The sequence below is a fragment of the Plodia interpunctella genome, chromosome 1 (genome assembly GCF_027563975.2).
Source record: "Plodia interpunctella isolate USDA-ARS_2022_Savannah chromosome 1, ilPloInte3.2, whole genome shotgun sequence".
Classification (NCBI taxonomy): Eukaryota; Metazoa; Arthropoda; class Insecta; order Lepidoptera; family Pyralidae; genus Plodia; species Plodia interpunctella.
Genome location: NC_071294.1, coordinates 3922540 through 3940143, shown reverse-complemented (window position 1 = coordinate 3940143; position 17604 = coordinate 3922540). Strand labels below are relative to the sequence as shown.

Below are 17604 nucleotides of genomic sequence, written 5' to 3'. Positions count from 1 at the left end.
TAAACTAGCGCTCCTGGCGCCGAATTAAAATTGCGCGCGGGTTCAATCTCTGCTCGCCAATGGTCTTGGTAGTATAGTCATGGAATAAGTAGTATGAAGTACTTACTAAATCCATGACTATCTATAGTACCTACTAATTCCATGGCCATGTTGCTATAGCGACAATATTGCGTTTTCCAACATAATGTAGTATATATAATATAGTAAACATGATATTGTAATAGCTATCTATTTGGAAAAAATCCCAGATTTCTAAATCAAAAGATGAGTTTCTGTGTAGATCTGGTATCTGAAGATTCTTTTTACGAGAATATAACTCTGGGAGTTACTAAAATATTGGGTGAGTATGTTCCTTTTTAGAAAATTAAATATGTATAGCAAGGGAATATAAAATGAATTCATGCAGTGAATACCTAAATGCTGAAGAAGAAAATTTGAAAACAATTAGCAATGGGCTTCAAATTTTATTAACAGATTAACATTATGTACATAAATCTACATATGTATAAATAAAAGTCATCTTAGTAAGAATTTGCCTTATGCTTTGGTAGAAAAACAAATCCATCAGGTACAGGTCCTAACAACATTTCACTAATTTTTATCCAATCTGTACAGTTGCCTGAAGCCATGAGTGTTTCCAAATCATTTCTACCAAAGTAAGTTGGTGGTCTCTCATTAATCTTCTGTGGGGGTCTTTCCAGCAAACCCACTGGGACATAGCGGTAAAGAAATGATAACCACTCTAGTAAAAATCTGCGTGTATTTTCAACACCTTGCATATCAGAACCCCAGTGCTCCAAACCATAGTTAGTATACTTTCTGAGGATATCAAACCTTTCTGAACTACTGATATCCCATAACTTTTGTTCTTTTATCTCAGTAAATATCCAGGGCTTGATAAGAGCCCCACGACCAATCATTACTCCTTGAATAGTTGGTGCTATTTCTCTTTTTTTTACATAATCATCATAACACAAAATGTCACCATTTCCATAGACTGGACAAGGAGCTGCAGTTTTTGCACAAGTTTCAATATACTCCCAGTCTGCGGACCGAGTATACCTGGCTTCTCTGGATCTGCCATGCAATGTAATTAGTGATGCTCCTGCTTCAACTACTTTTGGTATTACAGTATGGGCAATTTTCTTATCTTGGTATACACCAGTCCTCATTTTGACAGTAAATGGTATGCTTAGCAGTTTTGAAGCACATAATACAGAAGCTTGTAATGAAGATGTCCGATGCATCATGCCACTACCTCCACCTTTTTTGTAAATTAAGTCAATGGGACACCCAAGGTTTAAATCTATGAAGTCAAGTTCTGTATTTTCTTGCAACAGCTGGGCCACCTTTGTGATCATGTAAACATTGTTTCCACATATTTGTGCTCCAAATAAATCCTCTGATTCATGCCTTTTGACTAGAGCCCATTCTTGCTTTGTTCCTTTAAGCAGTGACTCGCACAGGGACATTTCCCCACAAGTAATGTCAGCACCATATTGTTTACATATTCTTCTGAATGGAAGATTTCCTACAGTGGTAAGTGGGCTGAGATATAACTTGTCTTTCCAATCAATAGTTTTTTTCTCTCTAGGCAGTAGTTTTATTATATCTTCATCAGTAATAGTTCCAGAATTCCCAACATTTTCTTCCAACTTGTCATATGCTTTAAAAGGTTCTGTTGCGTGGTCTGATTCTTGAGTTGTAGGTTTATTTCTCATATCCATTAGTTTTACTAGTTTCTCTGCAAAACTAAGATCATATTTTCTCTTTTGTAATGAAGTTTGAAGTGAAGGTTGAATGGAATTTCGAACATCATCTCTCCATTCCTTGAATTTTTCTTCATTAATTTTGTTGTATCCTTCTGGTGTGATATGCTTTGATCCGAATCTACAAGCGATCCCTCTAGGGCATCTGCCTCTCTTGTTGTATACATGACATAGTTCTCCAATGTCTTTGGGTTTATTCTTTAAATATTCAATGGGATTGTGTATGAACTTGCAGTTATTATAGTGGCAGAGTTTCGACTCTTCACTAGATGCGATGTCCACAATGCTGGGACAGGGTTTATTTTCTTTGCTATCTTGAAATGTTTTTGGTCTGGCTTTGTTTTGCCCTCTCTTTTTGTTCTTTGTTCGAGGTTCCTCGCTATGATCAGACTTTGTTTTCTTATTAGCATCTTCATTATTTTCTAGGTCAATTTCATCATCCTTATTTAGTTTTCGTTTTGAAACAGTTGAACCTTCTTCAGTATTCCCAATTCTGTCAGATTTTTCAACAATAAATTCCTTTTTAATAGCGCAAACTCCGGCATTTGGATTTGTCATAATTATCGTGGTTTATTTACGATTAAAACATTAAATGTATCACTAATATTATATCTATTACTACTTAAGTATAAAAACGTAATTATCGTTACCGCACTCCGGTCTCCGGTAACAATTGAGGTTATTTTTATTCAATCCAATCCAAGCAAGGGCGACCTGTCAATGTCAGCTAATGTCTTAACTGGTGACAGTTTTACAGTAGGGCCAACTGAATAATAGAATTTGATTGTGTAAATATTTTTTGAAAACCTCTATGCCGCCGTCGTTTATTTAACCACCCACGAAAAAGATATAATTAGGTAATGGTTATACATAAGCAGTTATTTCGTACGGGTTGTACGACCTACAAAGTGCGAACATAATATTTATAAAATTATAGTAAACCCAGTAAACCCAATACGTTTTTATGTCGTTATTCATTTGAATAACGACATGACACAACAATATTGGGTTTTGTAAACTGTTTACTTTAAATTATAGAAGGTGATCCTCGAATATGCAATGTCAACGTAGAGCGTAGAACACCGTGTGATCGTGTGGCCATATCTTCTTGGGAACAACGACATTCTGCAGTGTTACCAGATGATTTACGCAATTTTTATGCTTCAAGTGACGGCTTCCAGTTGACTTGGCATTACAAATATTCAGGAAAGTATAGTTTCGTATATAAATAAGATACCTACCATAAAGATTCTTAAAACACCAATGCCTATGGTTGTAGCATGACCAGACCGTAGCATAATCGGTACTGAAAACTCCTTTTAATTACAGCTGATGACATCTTACCTGTGGGGTCCATCCATGTAAATCCACTGAGCGAACTATATCTCACACCAGCCTTGAAGGATCTTCTGGACTTTTCTGTCAGTAGACAGGGTAACGGCCCTCGACCGGTGCTGAACACTAAAAGTAAGGTGTTCGAATTGGACAGCTGCAGGACTATTGGGAAGGTAAGTTCATCAAATTATTAATAACGAAAAAGTTAGGTAGAAGTTGTAGTACCTAGTTTATCCGAACAATCACAGATTTACTACTGCTAATCATTTATATGTATAACATTACAGTAATAAACATTCGCCACAAACTTATACTTTTTTATTTAGTCTAGTCTATGGGTATGTGATAGAGGGCGACTCGCCCGTTTGGGCCTGCACCTCACAAAAAAACATTCACTCACTCACGTATCACGAAAACTACTGAGCCCATGAAGATGAAATTTGGCAGGAAGGTAGATTGTGAATAGGAGACGTCCGCTAAGAAAGGATATTTTGAAATGCCATCCCTAAGGGGGTCAAATAGGGGTTGCCAGGTTGTATGAAACTTCGTCATTTTTCAAGTGAGACACATGATATTTTTGATTTAAATTTGTAGTTGGTAAAAAATAATAATTAATTCTATTTTTGAAAATTACATCCCTGTAGGGGTGAAATTGGGGTTGCAAGTTTGTATGAAAAGTCGTCATTTTTGAAGTGAGTCACATGAAATTTTTGATTGAAATTATTTTGTAGTTATTAATCTATATATACTTAGTAAAATATTAGCTAGATTTTGAAAATTTGATCTCTAGGGGAATGATGTAGGGGTGGAAATTTATGCGAAATTTTGTTATTTTTGAAGAGAAGCGGGAATGGGACACGTAGCGGGTAATGGGATGGGGTACATATTTACGAGAAACGACATGGGAGACATGACACGTAGCGGAAATCGTAGTGGGAAACGGGGAATTGAAGTAAAGATGACAAAAAATACGAATTTGAATCAATACCAGTTAAGACTTGTATTGATTCAAATTCGTATTCTAAGGAATACACGATAAAAGAATAACTGAAATTTTACTTCGATTCCTTTTAAGAACTGAAATTAACGCATGCGAAGCCATGGGCAAAATCAGGACTAAGTACTATATATATATAGTACTTAGTCCTGATCTCTTTTTTCGTGAACCGGCGTCCCATTCAATTGTCTTGGTCTTGGGATATGCTGTGACCCTATTCATTCGTCTGATCACAGGTCTGCCTGATCTACACTGGCGGCTCGTGGTCCGTATGGCTGATAACTCGCGAGGGCACGTGGGGCTGGCTGTCGGATTCCTTCACCATGTACTTCAGAATGGCGCTGGTCCACCTCGGCTTGCCTGGCTGGCAAGCGGCATTCGCCAATCTACCGCTGATACCCTGGGCCGAGGTGACTTTACTGAATTAACGGAATCTTAGAATTTCTCCCATAAAAGTTTATTAATTTATTAGCTTTATTGAGCCAACAACTAATGTACAAAATAGTTCAACTATTTATTTCAGGCCAACCAGCCTATGATTCTTGTAATTAGGTAAGAAATGTTGGCTTTATAATATGATCTAATGCTGGCTCCACACTGTCGTCCAGCAGTTTGTCTAACTTTGATGGATTCGGTATATATTGCCGGTTTTTCAGTGTGGTAAATAAAAGCTCTCGTACAAATGGCGCAATGTTAACGCATGCGCGTCGGCATGTGTCGGAGTTCGGCGACAGGAGGACATAAGATGAAATAATACCATTATACTAGGTTATATCTTCAACTTTTTCTTTTTCTTATTTTTTAGCAATTGTTCTTACTACTGGCGCCCCATCTACTGGAGAAAGTCGACACTGAGACAACATCTGTGGTGGTAGCCAACGAGCCGGGTTTGAATCACATCGACCCTAATATATTCAAGAATTCGGCGCGCCATCACAAGAGTTCACGACAAACTAATCAATAAATAGGTCTGTCTGCATCCAAATAATAATAATACTACTGTCTATTTATTCGTGTCATTTTTTATGAAAGTGTGGTCTAGATCAGATGATTATTGTTATTTTACTGTTATTGAATAAAATATTGTATTATAGCATCTTTGATGTTTTTGGTTTCGTATTTATACCTGTTCACTTTTGCATTTTGGTTAATATATTTAAATGACAACTGGCAGTGAGTAACATTTTATTTGTTTAAAAGTGCAATGTTAAGAATAAAATAATAAAGCGAAAATAAAATAAGGAATCGATGTTACATCATGTATATTGAATAAATCTTGACAATAAAATTTACAGCTAAATAACAAAATAAAATGGACGGAATGTGAGATTCTCAATTAAGTACAAGCTAATTTTATATTTTATATAACATTAGGTACAAGTAAGAATCCTTGAGATTACGATGATACCTATTGCTCAAAATAATACAAATGCAAAATATGCATATCTTATAATATATATAATAAAAATATAATCGTAAAATGTGATTGATTTTGTGATGAATATTATTGAAAAATAAGATAAATGCTAAGAAAAAATTGAAGTAAAACTTACAAACAATAGAGAGATTACATAATATAGGTAACTATAACCTATCTTAGCACAAAACTTCAATGAATACAAAATTTTGAGATCTTAATATTTATTGTTGTGATTTATAATATCATTCGTTTACATACTACGAAGACTTTCTCTGCCTAAGAAATAATGTGATACTAATAATATAAAATTAAATGCTCAATAAAAATGTATGATGCTTATACTTAATATCTTATTTTAATAATTTCGGTAGGTTCAAGCATAGAATACTACATTTTTAGAACATCTTTCACTTAGTAATTTTAGGCTAGTACAATTTGATTACAAGCCACATCTTGTCATTGTCTCTCTTTTAAGTGCCGCAATATATTGTTTGCTACTTTATTATTAAGTGATATAATACAAGCATTATCCTGGAATGGCAGGCGTGGCACAATATTCAATACACTAAAGTTCTGAACCCGCACTGTGCATTGTCATTAAATTTAGTCTCATACAATCGTATCTAAAAATATTCGTAAGAATCTAAAAGAAATCTATTAGGAGCAAGATTCGATTTAACTTAAAAGATTTTGTGCTAGTCAAAAGTAAATAATAAAAAATACTTTTCCTTTTTTGCACGTTTGTCTCTGATGGATGCTATAATTTATAAGTTTACACAAAGATTGAAGAGACGTCATTTTTCATTATTATTCTTCCATCTACATCAACAACAAAAACAATTTAAACTATTATTATAGAAGTATTCTGAAAATAAATATTTTTTATTTGTTCTGTAAATGATTAAATGTTTGAAAATAATTTTTATTCACATATTTGTGAATTGAAGTCTATAAAAATGCATTATTAAACAACCAATCTTGCTTGCTCAGTGCGGGAAGACTGACAATCCTTAATTTCTATGTAGCTACTCGTTTTTATCAGACGCTTGTGGTTCTAAATATTTTTTAAATCTATTTATTATTAGGCAATTCGGAATTAATAGGCTTTGTGATGTAAATCACATTATAATTTTAGGCACTCATTAATATTAATTGAGTTACTTTTAACATAAAATGAATTTTATTAGTTTATTTTTGAGCTAACCACTTGCGTCTCAACTTATCTAGTACATTATAGGGCTGCCACCTTTATGATATCAACGCACGCAACGTTGTGATGTTGGCGAATATGAAGGCAGTTTTTATTTTGTTCATGAATAATCAAAGATTTAGTGATATATGTTTCGAACTGATTATTTGATCATAAATACTCTCTCTGTCTTTTGGATTTTCCTAATCTGCTTGAATTTAGGAACTAACTTTTAGAAGTGACAATTGGCAACCCTACGAATATTTCTAAACCTTATACACTTCCGAATGTTAATAAATCCAGCTGACTGGGACCCACTGGTGGTCGGTGGAAAGAGAGTGTAGTGCGTCCATTATTTTCGAGTACGTAGTGTCCATGTTGTTGTTAGTGATGACCAGGTCAATGTACTTCTCGTACTGGCGCTGGATGCGCGCGCTTTCTTCTAGAGTCTGCTTCATATCCTCTTCCTGATTGGTGGAAACAACGAATTTAGTTTTATGTCATTGAAATGTTTTATTTTAGTAGTGTTGGTGTTTATCTTAACAAATATTATCAATGTGTTTTTGCACCTTCATACTGAATTTGTAACTTGCATAGTGAAAAATTGTTCCAAAGCAAATTTATATGAAAATGTAACTTCAAATTCATAATATTAGTTAAGATTATATATCCGAGGTGTTTATGATGACGAATCAGAAGTGATAGAAAAATCAAAGAAATAATGTATTTTTATTTATTTATAAGTAACAAGGATAATTATAATTTTGTTAGCAGTGCATATAAACTACGTTAGTACACAATATAATTAATGTCTAACTAATGTCACAATATAAATAATTATTATAATAAATTAGTGCATGAAAAATTGAGAATTTGGTTTACCATACTCATAGTTTGCATTGTCTTAGAAAGTATTTGAATTTAGTTAATAAATGAGGAGCTCGGTGGCGCAGAAATTAGTAATAGTTTAGCAACTTTCGTAATGGTCGGTCATTAGATGGGTGACATAAAACGAATTATTTCGAACTCCTCCGTGCTTCGAAAGGCATGCAAAGTCGTTGATCCAGACAGTATTTGCAGTTGTCAAAACCCACCAATCTTTGTCCATTCATAAGGAAAACGGTAGGTACCGTAAGTACCCTAGCAGTGAGAACATAAAAATGATTAATTAAATGAAAAGGTTACTTAATGAATAAATTATAAAAACCAAGTGCGTGTAATGTTTATAACATCTAAAGATACAAAAAGTGTTGTACAGTTATTGGCGAGGGAATTTCATTTTTCGTCAATATACTGAAATTTACTTGCTACCACTATTATTCATGCATAGGCAAGACATGCTATAATAATTTACCTCGTACAACGACGCGAGGGACTCCAAGGTGCGCGCGCGCCGCGAGCTGTAGCGTATGGAGCTCTGCCGGTCGAACTAACATGCCACGACACGACAATATCATTAAAAATACAATACACAACATGCAATTTATAATAAATAAAACAATGATAAAATTATTCATGCTCGCCGAAATTAAACTTGAGCATTAAGAAAAAATTGAACTACTGATAAGAAAAAAATGGCCTGTGCTATCACTTTCAGATAAAATTTATATTGTAATCTGACAGATAAACTAACAGCTAGATGAATCTACCTGATGTGGTGTCCACTTAGCCATATCCAACTCTTGTGAAACACAAGTTTTAGCACTATCTGTCCGATATGTTAAATATAGGCTACCTATCAGATATTTTATCAGAAAGCGGTGAAAAAGGCCTTACTTCGAAAATCTAATGGCTAATGCTACACATTACCGGCTCATTATAATTAAATTAGGCGCGACAATAAGACGAGTTGAGATCAAAAATCTTCCAAAAATGCGTTACGTTCAACGTAGCTCAATTTTTTTTAATCAATAATTTACAAAAATTGCGTTATGTAATACTTAACGGGTCCATAGTCAATGCTAGTCACACAAGCTATCGCAAGTTAGGGGTCATTGGCTTCAGTCCCGCGTGATAACGCTAATCCATTAGGTCGTTAGATTTAAGTTTGTTGACCTCTATAACTTCTCTCCGACGACTGACCTCAACACGAGTTTATGAAACATTATCTCACGTCAAGCTAACAAGCTAAGTAATATCTAACTATGCAACTAATATAATACATGCAAAGGGGTCCCTTATTTTCGTTTTTTTTTTTTGTCCTATTGTTCTTTGGCATATCGGTTTTGGCATAATAGGTCTAAGACATAATTAATTTTTGATATTGCATTTAGATTTTTGTAAATGTGGCATAATTAACTTTTAGCATAGTTATTACTTATTCTTTAAATACTCATGCGTAAACCGTTATGGTAAAAAAACACATTATGCCACAATCTTTTCATAGTCGTATTCCTCATGTCTGAGGGTCTTAGGTAGCGGACAAAGGCGTCTTACGTGGTTATTGTGAAACACACACAACTTTCGTGGCATTAAAATGAAGTGGTTTGCCATTGCCTTCTCCATTTCACACACAAGTAATATAACACACAATTAATAATCAACCAGTATGCAGGTTTCCTCACGATGTTTTCCTTCACCGGAAGCAAGTGGTGGTCGATGAAAACTACTATACATGAGTCAGATTGGTGTACTGGTAAACTCATGTGGCACGAGTAGGATTCGAACCTAGGACCTTTCGATCCACAGGCGGGCGTCTTAACACCACTACCGCTTCTATGCGACAATACAGTATGCTATTCACATTAATGCTTAAATGCTTATAGATAGAGACCCAATTGCGAAAGTTTTGATGTTTTTTTACTCAATCCGGGCGCGGCCAGCATCACCGCGAACGGCAGGCACTACTGCTGATGTCCAGCAGCTTCGGTGCAGGATGACATCCAGCCCGCCAACTGAGTGTAGTGCAGCACTGACCTCGAGGTTCCTGTTGGAGGCGTGCGTGAGGTTGCGCAGCTGCTCGATGCCGGGCGCGGCCAGCATCACCGCGAACGGCAGGAACTCACTGCTGGTGTGCAGCAGCTTCAGCGACTGCGGCGCACAGTCCAGGATACACATTTTTCCTGCGAACAAGTTTATACAATGATTAGCCTGTTTCACATGTTTCTGATAGATTACATTATAAGTCTGAAATGTAAAATGTTTCTTTTTTACTAAACTGACATTTTTGCACAAGCTTTTATCGCTACATAGAGATCTTCTTTCATTTAACATGTGGCAAAAATATAATATCCGTGCATTAAACAGCTGAGAATATATTTTATCGGAAACCGATCATGGGTGCACTATCAGATCGTGCTTATCATAATAATGCATTGTCGTGGATACAAAAGCGATGTGGAAAATTTAAATTGTTTAGGTAAGAGGAGTAGGTGAAATTTGACATTTTTAAACACGAACAAGTACGATCGTGTGTAACACTCACCTTCCTTGATGATAGCCCGAATGGAATCGAGGTGTGTCCCGTAGAGATGACCGTTATGTTCCCCGTACTCCAGGAAGCGGCCGGCGTGGGCGTCACGCTCCATCTCCTCGCGAGACACGAACCAGTAAGATTGCCCGTTCTCTTCCATCGGCCGCGGAGGGCGGGATGTGTCTGTGATGCAGAACATAAAATATGTATGTCAGAATGAGACAGATAGGAATGGCCAAAACATGGCAGACACGGTTAGGAAATCAGGTCTTATTCCCGTACCTCATGCCAAAGGAATTCAATTCTACCTTACGACAAGATTTCGTGCCCCCACCTGTCACGTCTACTAACCGTGGGACCTCGGTTAGTAGACGTGACAGGTGGGTGACATGCTAACTAACCACAGAGAGTAGTGTCAATAAGGCTCACGTGGCACAACAGCGCCGGATCTATCAGGGTGGTCGAGGGTATCGTAGACGCATGTCTACGATATCTGGTTCTCACAGCAATATTAGCAATACACACGATAAATCGTGTCAAGAAAACTCACGTGGGACAACAGCGCCGAACCTATCAGGATGGTCCTGAATCATACGGTTCTTGAGCGTGCGGCGGCCGACGCCGCGCGTGCCCACGAGCGCCAGCACGCGCCGCAGGAAGGGCGGCGTGCGCGCCACCTCCTCGTACAGCGCCAGCTCCGCGCCCTCCAGCTGCACGCTAGACCGCGACTCGTATACGAACTTCTTCTTCTTCTTCGATATCTGTGAGGCGTTAGTGTAGTGTGTGGGGCGTTAAAGTGTAGTTTTCATCTATGCAGATGAAAACTTTTATTTGGCCATATCTCTTTTTGTTATTTTTTTCTAAGTATTAGTGTAGTTTTTAGCTGAAGTTTTACAAAAAGAGAATAAATTAATGTTGCTCGTAATTCTTTCCCCGCACATTTACACAGGCTATATTTTATTTTGTGAAGGGACACAAGCCTAACTTGATACAGCCCACGCGGCCCATCCTATTCTAAATTGGCATCTTATAATAATTGTATTTATAAAAGGCTATATAAATAAAACCCACAAATTTCGTGCCGACATATCGTGGAAAGTACATATGTAGCAGATTAAATAGCCACATTTTTGGTATCCCTACAGAGAATTCACACGAGTATAATTTACAATAATTTGCTGATTACCAAATTAGTGACATGCAAATGTTTAAATCATAATTAACTTGAATGGATATGTCGTAATATCGCATGGAGATCGTGACAATTATCAAACTAATTGTATGAGTCATTGCAGGACATGCTATTGTTTTGTTATTCATTAGAACATGTGACTCACCACTTCCAAACAATTATAACGTGGAATGCAGTTGAGCGGTTTCTATGATCATATTGCAAAAATATGTCCAGTATTATATGGTAGTTTTTTGTATATAATTGTATTTGATGTGATTCTGTTCAAATCGAAGAGTCAATTATTGTTAGTGAACTTTTAACAAATTCCATTTCCTGCAAAATTTTGATGTCCCAGAGACCTATGATTAATCAATGTCTGTCCCCTATTAATAATTATAAAGAGAATAAGTTTTTCCGTAGGGGGTAATCCTTGGATTTACTCAATGGATTTCTTGTAACAATAGTAAGCTATTATTTATTTCGACATTTTGACAGGGTTGTCAACCCGGGACACCGCTAGTTTGATATATAAAAGAACAAAAATATGTTGTTACTTACCCTCGCACCGCATATGCTAATTTTGTGCACGAAATCAGCTTCAGGCGGCACATAAGCTTTGCGTCTCTCTTCTAGCTCAGGTGAGGGTATAAGTCCTACCACATCAGGGTTCTTCACATGACTAGCCTGCCACCAGTTGGGGTCCTTACGATCTGAGACCTAAAATACAAAAATAGGCTGGTGTCAATATAATCGTCATTCAATTTACAAGCATTAATAGTCGTAAAATGGGTAATTTTCAAACTATTTTAGATTCCCCCAAGAATCAGGATACCTAACATTTTGAGTCTAAACTTTTGAATAGTAGTTAAGAATGTTCAATTTACCTGTAAAATGTCACCTCTTTTGAATTCCAGTCCAATTTCTTTGCAGGGCAGTAATGTATCTTCTTTTGGATCGTAATCAAATAGTGCCCTCATGTAACACTAGAAAGCATAATATCCTATTTAACACTTTGCAGAGATTTCATCTTGTTTTTGAGTTTACATGGCTGTCAAACTATTTAGGTTTGATGAATAAGTGGCCACAACAACTATTAGAAGAAAGAGTCAGTGTAAAAATTTATATTATGAATATATATATATATTTCTGTTATTAATTAACTATAATCCAAGAATATAATTTGTGGAATAAACTTGATATCTCTGTCAGAAAGAAATATTTTGCATTAGATTCATTTTAAAAACAAAAACATTAAAAAAATCATACACTAAGTTTGTTGGTGAGCTGTGAGCTCTTCTCCTTAAGGTTAGGTCCGACTTTAAGCGTTAGCCTTTCGCTAGGCTTAGCTACAGCTTCCTTGAGCTGCTCCTCCGTGTCTATCTGAACTCCATCCACTTCCAACAAAACATCTCCCACAGACACCAATGCCTGCTTTGCAGCCGCACTGCCCGCTAATATTCTTGCTACTATCAGCTGCCCATGCTCATCTGTTGTCACCTAGTGGAAAATAAATTAAAACATGTCTCTAAAACAGGAAATATAAATTTCTTTATATTGTATCTGATTGAACACCATGTGGATTCAGCTAGAATACATAATGTATGGTATAAACAATTTAGTTTCACACACAATAACATTGATTCGAATTAATTATCAAGTAGTGGTAATTGCTGACAGCAAGATGTATTAATCCACATTTCTTTTCAAAATATAAAAATGTACTTGTGAATTTGCCCTTATGTACTGATAAAGTATGAGTAAATAAATTTGTTTTGAAAAATATTTTTAATGTGTTTCTGACACAGTGGTAGCACAAAGTGTTCTAAAAATACACACAAGAGGCAAAAATACAAAGGGGATTCTTTTGCAATTCTAATTACGCTAATTCTGACTAAAAACTGCAGATCAGGAAGACTTTATTCAAGTAATTTGACATATCACTATACATCGACAGAATTACTCACTGTCAAGCCCAAAGGCTGTCCAGGCACCTTGCGAAGGCCGACAACTTTCACAGTCTCCACAGGCATGTCTCCGTTCTCCTCTGGTGTCTTTTCACCACCTTCAGCTGTGTCTTTACTCTCTTTAACTACCGCCTTTTCGTCAGTGCCCGACCCTCGCTCTAGCCAAATGGCACCAATTTTATCATGTGCATCTATTAGAGCCTGAAATTGAATACTCACTTATGAACTGTACTATATAAATGAAATTTTCTTTTGTAGGTTCATATTTTCTACTTCATTTACAATTTTTTTGTGTTTTAAGTTTTATATATTTATCACAACTCATTTTAAACATATGGTTATTAAAAAAACAACTTTTAATCACATATAAACACTACCTAAACAAAATTATACAATTTGATATTTTAAAAGTACAAGATTATTAAAATGATGCAGATTGTTGGATTATATAAATGCTTCAGCCAAAACCAACTTACCCTAAAATGTACTCTTGATAACAATATAGCGAGTTCCGCTTGCTCGATAGTCCTAATATTGTTACCCCGATACTCGCTCAGAGATTTTACTATGCTAACGTTGCCAAGGGAGACAGGTTTAACTACCAAATCTTCCTCGAAGTCTGTGGACTGGAACAGTAAACACGAATTTAATAAGATCACCTAATAACTGACAACATTCTGAAATACAAGGCATTAAAGGCGTGGCACTTGTTGTTTTGATTTCTTGAATGAAAATCGAAAAATCGTTATACATTAATCAAATCGCTTCAAATATATATAATTTATTTTTCACACAAAACACCTAAGTCAGATATTTTCAATGAGATTTTGTTTATACAAAAAATAACACACCCCAAGCCTCAAGCTCGATTAATTTCACATTCGTTGTTTCCTGGACATTTAATTTGACATGACATTGACAGACCGCCAAGCTTTCCTTTGTTGATGTTTTTATTATATATTAGTAGCGTACCTACTAATTCCATGACATTTACATAAACAAACAAACGTTTAAATAATGAAATACACACAGATATAAGAATAATGTAATGTTATTATATTTGTGGAAATATATTAGGTATTTATATCTATTTAGAGGTCATAGCTTATAGTTTCATAACAGGTCTTTAGTTTCAATCAACCAGCTTCAATTTTACAAACACAACTTTTTGTGTGATCCGCACAGATTTTAAAATTTAATGTTTTTATATCTGTTGTGAGCTGTACTGCTAACTAGAGGTAGGTAGTTACCTACTGCTTTGCGCTCGGGCTTTGCGGAGTTTGCGGAAAGAGTTAACTCTATGGCCTATGGTTTTCTTTGCATAGATACCAACATAAGAGAGAAAAATAAATAATTTTAAGCGAAGAAAGACGAAGAATTCTATTCTATTTTCGACTTTTTATTTCACGCTCACTTACGAACAAAATTATCTATTTACCTTTAATATAATGTTCTTATACCTATATGTGGTAGGTATTTACTTCGTATACAGAATCGAAACGTTTTATATTACCCACCTCGTATTTCCTACTGAAGTCAGGACTTTCCACTATACTTTTTAGAAAAATAACTTCATGGTTAGATAAATCTTCTTCGGGTTTCTTTTCATTTTTTTCTGTAAAACAAATCTTTATTTAGTACGGACAAGAAAGCAGGTAAGTTGTAACATGTTACGGCTAAACCGGCCTAAATCTAGTTGTTTATTTACTTAATATGTTTTAGTTGATATTTAGGTATGTTCTTTTAGATGAAGTGGTATTAGTAGAGACCATAAATATGAGTTAGTTGATGAAGACAATTAAGTCGAATTCAATTAGGTCTTAAAAACGAATTTTCATCCTTTCTATTAGTCAACACTTGCACTTAGGTCTAGCCGAAATTATAAAGACTAAACCTAGGTCTAACTAGATATAAGTAGGCTACACCCAGGCGTAATGTAACAAACCGAGACCAGCTGTACCTAGCTCTAGCCGCACTTCGGGGTTTAGCCGTAACATTGATATAGGCAATAATATGATTAGCCGTAACATAATAAAATAATATGATTGTTTAAAAAAAATAAACCTATGTATTTATTCAAGTAAATGTCTAGATCGAGATTCATCTATAGTATTATTATAAAGAGGTAAGCGTGTGTGAGTTTGTATGTATGAGGAAACTCCGAATATGCTGAATCGATTTCAAAAATTTATTCACCATTTGAAAGGTATATTCGCCAAGATTGCTATAGGCTTTATTTCATCTCAAAATTCCCATGGGAGCGAAGCCCCGGGCAACATCTCCTTAGTCTTATTATAAAGTTTATACAACAATAGCCGCCAAATTGCAAACTTTTACCTATTCCCGCGTCGATTTTTGAAATGTAAGTAAAAATGCCTATGATGTAAGTATGTATGTACGTATGTACTACATGTAGTTAAATAATTTGATCCTAGACGCTATAAGTACAATGCAAGATTGAATAATATAATAAAAAAATATAAGTAAATACTTATTTAAAAATGTTAGTATATTAGTAACTGTTTTACTGAAATGTGATGGGGGTAGCGACGACATCGTGCGTGACGCAATGTTCGTGTAAACAATAGTCATCTATATATGACAGTCACTAGTGGTGGGCTATATCACGGCACAACCCACATCCCCCGAGTACGTCAACGTGAAATGAACCGTAAACGTTAATCATATATCATTAGTTCTGTCAACTCAGGAAAAGCAATGATAATGATCGTGACATTTTCGTAACTTCACACGCGTCCACAGTTTTAACCCCCGACTCGAAAAGAGGGGTTATAAGTTTGAACGCTAAGTGAGTCTGTCTGAGTACGTGGCACCATAGCTCATAAAAGGGTGAACTGATTTGGATGCGGTTTTTTTTATTTGATAGCTATTTTTATGCGGTAGTTCTTAGATATGTTTGATCAAAATCTGTTGAACCGTTCAAAAGTTGTAGCGAAATGTTAATAGAAAGTCCCCGACTTTTAAACTTCAACTTTCAACAAAAACTTTTTCAACTTTTTTTTTAATTTGTTTAACTATTAAACTTCTATATTGTGGTGTTATTTTTACAAGCATTGTATTTATTTTTTACAACATTTACCTAAACCGATACATGGGTTCCCGCACTAGTGCCATAATCACATTTTATTTAAGTATGTAGTACGTAAACTTATATTAATCTTAAAGAAATATGTTGTTCCCCGAGTAATTCATTGAGCTAGTTGATATACACGGTTTATCAAAAAATAAACATGAAAAACATGTTCGCGTGTCGCAAGTACTAAATGTAGGTTCTTTAAGAGAAACAATGCAGCAATTTGCTGAAGTAGGTATGTAGTATCTGATTTGCATATTGTATAAATTTTGTAATTGTATATGCACTAACGATTGCGCCAATGAATCCCTAATTGTACGAAAAAAATATCGAGTTCGACATAGTAAACGACACAAAATCGAATAACTTTAAATACACACTAAAGTTAGGATATTGCATTCATAATCCAATAAAAAAGATTTTGTAAAATAATATTTTATAAAAAAAAAAGCAAAGCTTATAAAAAAGGTAAATGTCAGAAAAAATAATAAGCTCCTAAGCTAATACTGAATCCGAACCATCATTCAACTCAAGTTTATTAGGTAACTAAACAGCATAATTGTATTATTGATGCACGAGTTGCATATGATTTTACTTGCTGCTATATATATTCTAACATTTCTGTACAAACAATTCAATTTTTACACAGTTTATAATATTTTAACACTCACCGTCTAAAAGAGAAGTGGAATCGCTCGTATTCCTAAGCTCAATCATATTTGATCAATCACAAAATTTCGTGCCAGGATGCACAGATACGCGAAAACATCGTCTGTCCTAGTTTCTGTAGTATCGTAGAGGTTATGTCAGCGGGTATTATTTATAAAACTCACCTTCATCAGGCGGTTTATTTCCGAATGTGAATTCTTTGAAGCCCGTCCAGTTGACGGTGTAGCGTCCGCTCCGTCGCACCATCATCTGGTTGGTTGGAGTGATGTGGAGTCGACACGTTGGAGATCGCGGCTGAGGCGGTGTGGCGCGGTATCGACGCGTCGCCTCGCGGACGCCCCGGCGTCAGCTGAGCGGCACGTCACGCCGCCCGCCCTGCGCACGCGCTGTGCCGCCCGCCCCACATTTACGACTGTATAATAGCTCAACAATATGCTTTTCAGATCTCTTACGTGTTAAATAAGACGTAATGCTCCCCTCTCTAGACTGGGTCGGTTACATCAATACCTACCTATCTGTATTCAGATTTATCTTGGAACTTACATTGGGCATTTCGGGTATTTCGATATAATTTTGAAATC

General features: G+C 35.7%; 3 protein-coding genes across 5 annotated transcripts; 1 reads left to right on the top strand and 2 right to left on the bottom strand.

Moving 5' to 3' along the window:
- The first annotated feature begins 159 nt into the window (after window positions 1-159).
- LOC128671179 (uncharacterized protein) lies at window positions 160-5560 on the top strand. Its single transcript, XM_053747495.2, has 5 exons — window positions 160-340; window positions 2808-2975; window positions 3099-3277; window positions 4338-4511; window positions 4907-5560. Exons 1-5 carry the CDS (start codon window positions 265-267, stop codon window positions 5063-5065), a joined length of 756 nt encoding a protein of 251 aa, XP_053603470.1. The 5' UTR covers window positions 160-264; the 3' UTR covers window positions 5066-5560.
- Window positions 452-2484, bottom strand: Dus3 (Dihydrouridine synthase 3). The gene has a single exon (XM_053746838.1). The coding sequence runs from the start codon at window positions 2325-2327 to the stop codon at window positions 522-524; it is 1806 nt and encodes a 601-aa protein (XP_053602813.1). The 5' UTR covers window positions 2328-2484; the 3' UTR covers window positions 452-521.
- On the bottom strand, window positions 5347-17382 carry vari (varicose). Of its 3 annotated transcripts, none has more exons than XM_053746945.1 (12): window positions 17188-17382; window positions 14778-14875; window positions 13737-13886; window positions 13261-13461; window positions 12563-12793; window positions 12181-12279; window positions 11855-12013; window positions 10673-10883; window positions 10135-10305; window positions 9627-9772; window positions 8065-8139; window positions 5347-7177 (listed from the first exon to the last, which is right to left on the bottom strand). In XM_053746945.1, exons 1-12 carry the CDS (start codon window positions 17270-17272, stop codon window positions 7001-7003), a joined length of 1803 nt encoding a protein of 600 aa, XP_053602920.1. In that variant the 5' UTR covers window positions 17273-17382; the 3' UTR covers window positions 5347-7000. The 3 variants fall into 3 exon arrangements, with proteins under 3 accessions (XP_053602920.1, XP_053602995.1, XP_053603075.1); XM_053747020.1 differs by lacking the exon at window positions 17188-17382 and adding an exon at window positions 17026-17043; XM_053747100.2 differs by lacking the exon at window positions 8065-8139 and having other exon boundaries at window positions 17188-17381.
- Window positions 17383-17604: the final 222 nt, after the last annotated feature.